This window comes from Chaetura pelagica, unplaced genomic scaffold, assembly GCF_000747805.2.
Source record: "Chaetura pelagica isolate M959 unplaced genomic scaffold, ChaPel_1.0 scaffold336, whole genome shotgun sequence".
In the NCBI taxonomy this organism is placed as follows: Eukaryota; Metazoa; Chordata; class Aves; order Apodiformes; family Apodidae; genus Chaetura; species Chaetura pelagica.
The window spans coordinates 2,521,849-2,530,072 of NW_009953652.1; the positions used below are offsets into that span (position 1 = coordinate 2,521,849).

At 38.3% G+C, this 8,224-nt stretch overlaps 1 protein-coding gene across 1 annotated transcript; it reads left to right on the plus strand.

The window, feature by feature from the left end:
* Positions 1–31: 31 nt before the first annotated feature.
* On the plus strand, positions 32–8,224 carry SNRPB2 (small nuclear ribonucleoprotein polypeptide B). Its single transcript, XM_010000184.1, has 6 exons — positions 32–149; positions 1,890–2,062; positions 4,490–4,630; positions 5,714–5,767; positions 7,295–7,383; positions 7,922–8,224. The coding sequence occupies exons 1-6, from the start codon at positions 86–88 to the stop codon at positions 8,079–8,081; spliced, it is 681 nt and encodes a 226-aa protein (XP_009998486.1). The 5' UTR covers positions 32–85; the 3' UTR covers positions 8,082–8,224.

Genomic DNA, 8,224 nt, shown 5'->3' on the forward strand with positions numbered 1-8,224 from the left:
CCCGGGGGCTCGGATGGCGCCCCGGCCGCCGCTGACGGCTCCGCGTGTGCTCTGCCCGCAGGCAGGCGTGCAGCCGCCGTAGGAGATGGACATCAGGCCGAACCACACCATCTACATCAACAACATCAATGACAAGATCAAGAAAGAAGGTATCGGTGCCGGTGACTCACCTTTAGAGAAGGGAGAGTGTCACGTCGGGCTGGCTCCCGCCTGGCCGTGCTCCCTGACTCAGCCCGTGGCATTTCGGCAGTGCCGTGGCTCCAGGGGCGCCCGGAGCTCTATGAAGTGCCCGGTGGTCGCGAACCGAGCTCTCGGCAGCCGGTGTCACGAAGCAGCAGCTGAAGTCAACAAACATAGCACTGTTTGAGTCTTTTTGTAAATCAGGGCCCTTACTCCTAAGGAAGCTTCTGGTTGCCGCTACTGTAGTTCTGTATCTCGCTGCATAGGTTATTTTTGCTCCTCAGTGAATAACGATAGCAGTGATCAGAATATCCTGTATACGTTTTGGTGGTTAGCAGTCCCCTCTCACTGAAATGTGGGAGCATTTGTGTGCTTCTCATCTTATTTTAGGGCTGTGCAGAAGCAGTAAGCACGACATGAGCTATTCTGCTTGGCATCATCGGGTTAGAGGCAGCACCTGGCAGTCACTCCAGCCCCTACAGAGAGCCGACCTGATGCTGAGGAATTCTAGCACCTTGCTGTGTGCTAAAATAAATAACCTCTTGCCCTTATCTGGCTGTATATTCAGTATATGCATAGAAACATTCACTTAATACTCATGCTTCTAATTTAAAGTTATTCTAGCAATTTATTTGTTATTGTTTGTGAACCGGGTGGCTGCATCAGGCTAGCACTACTTAAAAGTTTTTTCAGGGTACTTCAGAGAGAGATCTGAAAGTGGAAGCAGCTTTGCTGAGAAATTGTTTATTAACTGCTTCTGCTGAATAAATTTGAACTTGGGGCTTTGCTTGTAGCATATTAAGTGCCCTAGGAAGTCTCCGTGCTGAGATTGTGTGGTTATCATTTTTCATTTAAGATTTCACGTTGCCTGTAAAGCTTACAAATGTGATTTATTCTAGTTTTAAGGAAGGTGTTTTGATAAGAAAACTAAAAAAAAACCCTGCAAAACCAAAACACAGTGCTGTGGTTGGTCAAGAGCAACTAGAGATAGTGACAGTGGGCTGGTGTTACTGTGTCTGAACAGCAGTAAACAAGAAGCAGTGCTCTTATATTGCTGAAATAATTTAAATTTAAGGTATAATTTAAATTTAAGATTAAGGTTTAACTTGGTGTGCAGTCTGGAGACTTTAAATAATTAAAATAAATCTGCTGCAGCTCTAAGATACAGTGTCGTCGTACAAGAACACTGAAGTCCAGAATATTAAAAAAAAATTCATGTGCGTGACAGAATGAAGTAAACAGTTACAAACAAAATTTCCAAATTAGCCTTCAAATAGTTACTATTTTGCCATGTTCTTGTTTTAAGTTACACCTCTTTGCTATTGCTTCCTACAGTATTGATTTTCTGATCAGTCTTTGATGACTGTCATACATCACACTTCATGTGTGAAAGGATGTCTGTGTATATATGTGTATACAAAAAATGTCTGTACATACCCTTGAGTAATTGTTTCTCTCTTAGCCTGGTAGAATTGATAGTGCTCCAACTTTGTTACTGCCTGAATGCTTGAGTTGTGAAACCAAGGGTTATACACCAACTTTAAAAAATGGGCAAAAAAACTTGTGCAACAGTTTTGATTAAACTCATATAACATACCACTGTGTGAGCTGAAGCTGGCAAAAAACATTGTTCCTGAAGGGCAGCAAATGCTCTAGAAGTGGGCATTTGTGTGTAACCTGTTATAATCAATCTTTTGTGTGGTCAACAGAACTGAAGAGGTCCCTGTACGCATTATTCTCACAGTTTGGTCATGTGGTTGACATTGTGGCTTTAAAGACTATGAAGATGAGAGGGCAGGCTTTTGTTATATTTAAAGAACTTGGATCATCCACTAATGCTTTGAGACAACTACAAGGCTTTCCATTTTATGGGAAACCAATGGTAAGTTATTTTTTGCTTTTTAAAGAAAAAAATAATTGCTGTGGTATGATGTAGTGTTTTGGTACTTGCAGCTTGTGAATGAACTGTAACATGTACTTAAAATTGTGCTGTTATTCAATTGTGTCATGTTCTGATGAATATATCAGGCTAGAAAGCTAGAGAGAGGCTGGAGAGACTCTTGTTAAAACACACCCAGAGGTTGAACTTATCATTTAGGTTTCCAAAGTAATGGCTTTATTTTTTTCAATGCTGGATTAAGGTTTTTAAGATCTTAAATACTTCCATTTTACTCATCATGTCTTCTGCTGAACTGTTTAAATTAGTTCCATAATGTTACGGAAATTGGGTGCTTTCAGTTAATTTATCTAGAGTAACCTTAATTATTATTATATCCATAATAAATAGCTAGATTATGATGCTTCCATTTTGAGGTAACAGTGAGTAGGGTGAAGATGTCTGCCATTTTATTTTTCTGAAACGAACAGATGTGATGAGTGATTTTTTTTCTTTTTAATTTGATGGCTAGTTCTACTAGTGCCTTTATCAGATCAAACCAAATAACTGAATTTCAATGTCACTTCAGTGAAGCAAATACACTGCTGATTTAAAGAAGGTGATATAATAATATACTGGGTAATGTGCAGAATTGCACAGCAATTGACATCTTGTTGCCTGCTTGGGTAATTAGGCATCTCTTAATTCTGCAACTATTTGTGAGGTGTGAGGATAGATGCAAATGGCCCCCTTGACTTCAGTTATAGATGGATGTGTCATCAAGGAGAGCACAGACAGTTCTTGTGTTGCTGAGTCAGGAGTACAACAAGGATACAAGCAACACAGACAGTTCTTGTGTTGCTGAGTCAGGAGCTTTTTCATTAACACTTTCAGATTCTCTAATGAAATCCTTAAGAAGGAATTGTGCAAGATCGGTTCTGTTGTTTACCCTTAAAATTTTCCACTCAGTAAAACTCAACAGGAAATAAAAAGCTTAAGGCTTTATAAGCTTTCAGGCATACTTTCTTCTTTGAACATTGCCAGCAGCATGCATACTCTATATAAGCACTGAACAAAAGCATTTTAAAAAATAATCTTCCAACTGCTGTGTAATTTTGTGTTGAGGTAGTTTCTGACCTTAAAAGCTGTAGGATTTTGTGTGTGTGTGTAATGTTGCACACTTGTGTGCTCAGAGCTGCCTGTGCTTACCCCCCTGTCATGGTTTGACCCCAGGCAACAGCTCAGCCCTACACAGCAGCTTGCTTGCTCTCCCCCCAGTGGGATAGGGGAGAGACTTGGCAGAGTTAAAAAGGAGAAAATTCATGCTTTGAGATGAAGGCAGTTTAATAGGTAAAGCTGAAGATACACGAACAAAGCGAAATGAGGAATCCATTCAGCACTTCCCATTTGGAGGCAGGTGTTCAGCCATCTTCAGGAAGACAGGGCTCTGTCACAGGTAATGGTTACATGGGAAGACAAATACCGTAACGCTAGACCCCTGTTCCTTCTTCTTCCCCTAGCTTTATATTCTGAGTATGACTTAATATGGTCTGGAACATCCCTTTGGTCAGTTGGCCTCAACTGTCTCAGCTATGTCCCTTCCCAACTTCATGTTTACCCCTAGCCTACCCAATGGTGGGGTGACAAGCAGAAAAGGCATTGGCTGTGTGTAAGCCCTTCTCAGCAGGAACAAAATCTTCACTGTGTTATCAGCACTGTTTCTAGCAGAAATCCAAACCATAGCCCCATACTGGCTACTGTGAAAAAAATGAACTCCATCCCAGCCAAAAACCACCCTCTTGACAAGTGCAGTGGGCAGCCTTTGTCAGAAAACCAGGACCATTGTGCTGCTGACACAATTTATGCAATCTGGTTTGGGTGAAGTCCAGTACTTGCTATCCTGTTTGCAAAGTCTGAGCTTTGATGAACTCAAATTTCCGCAGAAATCTGAGAAAAAACTAAATCCCTTAAAATGGGGTTAAAAACCCCCTCAGATTTTTTAATAGAAGCTAGTGCCAATTTTGTCAAATGTCCTAATTCTCCTTCTACATGTTACCTTGACAAGAGGTTAAAAAATACTATTAGATGAATAGAGTTTTTATTTCAATTAGTTGAAATTAATAATGTCCATCTTAGGCTTTTTTAAGAGTACATGCTATCTTGACAAGAGGTTAAAAAATACTATTAGATAAATAGAGTTTTTATTTCAATTAGTTGATATTAATAATGTCCATCTTAGGCTTTTTTAAGACTTCAGTAGAAGGGTTCAGAATTAGGAGTAGATACTCTGTAAGCCTCCCTACAGTTTAGAACTAATATCTTAATTTCCTCAAAAACCTGTAAATACGCACAATGGAACACAGTTTAAGTGGTGCAAAATGTTCGGTATTATTAACTGCAACGTATATTGTGTGTTTTTTTCCTTTTAAAAAGCGTATCCAATATGCAAAAACAGACTCCGATGTAATCTCAAAAATGCGTGGTACTTTTGCTGATAAGGAAAAAAGGAAGGAAAAGAAGAAGGCCAAATCTCTTGAGCAATCAGCAAATGCAGCAAATAAAAAGATTATCCAGGTAAACTTCTTCTTTTTTAAAAAAAAACAACAAAAAGTTTTTTGTTTTTTTTTTTAATTTTAGTTTTTCTGTTTGGAACTAAGTATTGTCTTGCTACTTGTCCATTCTGTAAATTGTTGTCTGGTGCATTTAAGCGCTCATTAGAAGTTGAAGGAGAGGGATCTGATTATAAAGTCCTTGCTGTTCCTCTTTTTTTTCCCTCCTTTCCTGTTACCAGATGAAAACAAAGATTTTACCTTTGCCCTGTATAAACCAAAGTAGATACTAATCTCTTTTAAAAAGGAGTGGTGTGTGCTTATCTTCAATGCCAATTTCAAGTGTTCATCCAGCTTTTCTTTTTGGTGTTTTAATGTGCTGTTTGCTCTATAAGTACTAAAGAATGGTAAATAGGAACAAGAAAATTAATTTACAGCTAGATGAACAGGAGTTGGCTTGGAATATATCTACAGTAAGGGTTGCCCTGGCCTAAACTAACTACCTTTAGTAATCTATGTACTGAAGTATAACAGAAAATACTTCCTTCTAAGGCACAAATTGGTATCGGTGAGAGAGAAGAGTGTTCATAGAAAGCACCACTTTCTAGGTAGAATATTCAGATTTATCAGGACTTACTAAAAAAATAAATCATTATGTATAAATCTCTTAAGAATAAATAATTGCTGCTACCTATAATTGTAGTAGCTTTAGTTATCCTTGCTAAACTGGAGTCTTTAGTGGAAACACCTATTTTTCTTCTATTAGGTATGTCCTGTCTAGGCCTTCTTTTTTCAAAGCTACTTTCTTCCTGTCTGTTAAACCAAATTTAATAATGTGGAGAAAGAGTGACCAGCTGTATCTCCCGATTCAGCCATTAGATGAGATACTACTGATGTTTTTGCTTCTATTTCCTGGTTTTGGAGTTCAGCAAAATTCACATGCTTTATGTTTCCCTTTGGGAGATATGTCATAAGCAACAAATGTTTCTTGGCTTCCAGCTTAAAATAACCTTAACATACTTCCCGAGTTGTACAGAATCGTGGTGTGTGTGCTTATATGTTTCTAACAGAATACTTTAGTGAAACTTATTTTATACTTATTTACTAGGGAGCAACACAAAATTCAGCAAGTGCCCCAGGGACTGCAGCACAGAATCAGCAGGTAATGTTTCTTGTTTGGTTTTTTTTGTGTGTGTGACTAAAAGCACTAATGTTAAAAATTATTCTCTATAATAGTTTGTTACACATGGAAACTTGAGGATATATTATACAGCTTCCTTTTTGTTCTGACAGACATTTGTCTAATAGCTAAATCACAGTAAACAAAGAAAAGAAATCTCCTTTTTAGTATATCTGTTTCATATGAAATGAAAATCTATAGTTTCTCAGTATTATACAGAAAACTTCAGTATTAACAAATCCCACTTTTTTCTTAAATTTGGACTGTTGAAGGAGTCTTTAATTTTTTTTTTCTTGTTAAGGAACTACCTTTAACTTGTTTTGCATTAGAAAAGGAAAGGAAGACTACACAGTACCAGAATATCTGCTTAAAAGCTTCCTTTCAGGAGTCTGGGAGTCCTCTGCTCGTTTTTGTGTTGTTTTTTTTTCTCATAAGTGTCTTGTTTTACAAAGGGTTTTGTGGGGGTGTAGCAACAACCCCCTAAGCTTCACTTGTCTGCTCAGTGACCTTCTGAATGATTCATGTGTGTTAGAGGTGGAGGTACTAAAGAGCCAGGATTTTGCAGGAGGGCAGAAGGAGTATCTTCACCTGCCTTGCATCTCTTGAGTAGTCACTGAGAACTGCATACATAATCCCCAGGGGAAAATGTCTTGCTTCCAGTCTGGGATTCTTTCAGGTATTGTTTGTAACAAGGCAGGATATTTGTATGTTATTTTGCATCAAAGCACAACACTGAATATTTAGGTGTTTGCTTGAACTTCACAAGTTTACTTTCTAGTGGCACTGCCTAGTATATTTCCATCAGGTGAAGGAAATTGTTGTGTTTAGATGTTAATTTACTTGGCACCATTATTAGGATGTTTGAAGTTTTGGTGCCCATTTTCTTTTTATTTTTGTAATCTCTTTGATCAGTTAGGGAGATTCCAGCCTTTCAATCACCAAGCTGACTGCTCAGCCTTGTGTCTGGTGGGTTGCTACAAATTCAAAGCTTTAAATCCAATGGGGTTTCTAGTTAAGTGATTTGAATAAGAGTATTGTAGTAAAACCATGTAGCTTTTGTGGATTTCCATTGCCCAAAAATATACAGTATTTAATAGGGTATTTATCTGTACTCCCACTGCTCTTCCAGCATGGGAGTCTTTCATAGGTTCTTCCACTGACGCACAGGTGTCTCAAACAGCACTGCAGCCAGTGCTTAGGCCCCTGTGTCTCACCTTATCAGTGCTGAGAATACTGCAGTATGAGCTGTTGAGTTCCTGAGTTCAGATATGACATCTCAGACATTATTGTGATTTTTGTGGAAATAAGAGCCTCTCCAAATCAATACCTCCGTGTAAAAGAGCTGGGGGGCTCTGTGCATATTGCGTGAAGATATGCTGAGGTCCAGCTAGCAGCATTATGGGCAAAACTAAGGATATGTTAGCCTTGGTTCAAATAATCATACAGGCAGATACAAAGGATCAGAGAGCTGTGTATAATCTCCTGAGCTTTGATCTTTTGTTTTTGCAGGTGCCTGATAACCCACCAAACTATATCCTTTTCCTTAACAACTTGCCTGAGGAAACAAACGAGATGATGCTGTCCATGTTATTCAATCAGTAAGTTTTTAATAGAAAGGACATCTCCTTTGAATTCTTCAATTACCTGTATGCGTTTTCTCAGTTGGCAACCTGATGTTTAAGATAGAAGAGTTTCTTCTGAAACTGTATTTCAGATTTTTGTCTTAGTGCCAAGATTACAGATGTCAGTTTTGATGATTTGGTGCAGAAAGTAAATCCGATTTTTTAATTATTTTTTTTGTAGCTGGTTTTGATTGTGTAAGTTATCCACTATCAATCTACACCAGATTTAAGCTGGTGCCTGTAATATTAAAGAATTTACAATAGCAGGAACAGCTCTAAAACTAGCTTTAGTTGCTTCCATATGTGCTCCAAACTGATTAAATTGCTTCTATGTCATGATCCTCAATTGAGGCTTGGTTCTAAGGACAGGACACGTAAAACCCTTGAATTTAAACCTTTCATTAGTAATAACTATTACACTACTAGATGCCTATGATAAGGTCATGTGGCTACTGAAGAGACACATATTAGCAAACTAGGAAATAGCATCTGACCTTTTTGCCTTATTTTAAAGATTTCCTGGATTCAAAGAAGTACGTTTAGTGCCCGGGCGCCATGACATTGCATTTGTGGAGTTTGAGAATGAGAATCAAGCAGGAGCTGCTCGAGATGCTCTCCAAGGATTCAAGATTACTCCATCGCATGCTATGAAAATCACTTATGCAAAGAAATAACTGGATGCTCCTATAAAGGACTTCTGTGGATGTTGTTTTTTTTTTAATATGATGATATTTTGATCAGCTAGCATGTTTGCTTCTGTCTACAGAAAACTTAAGACTTGTGTATAATTGCCACACCAGGACAGATGTAAGATTTC

Bases quoted from the DNA above. Each gene is read 5' to 3' on its own strand.
- SNRPB2 (XM_010000184.1), top strand. From the start codon at position 86: ATGGACATCAGGCCGAACCACACCATCTACATCAACAACATCAATGAC. The intron at 2,063-4,489 runs GTAAGTTATTTT...CCTTTTAAAAAG, and splicing joins CATTTTATGGGAAACCAATG to CGTATCCAATATGCAAAAAC. The intron at 5,768-7,294 runs GTAATGTTTCTT...TTGTTTTTGCAG, and splicing joins CTGCAGCACAGAATCAGCAG to GTGCCTGATAACCCACCAAA.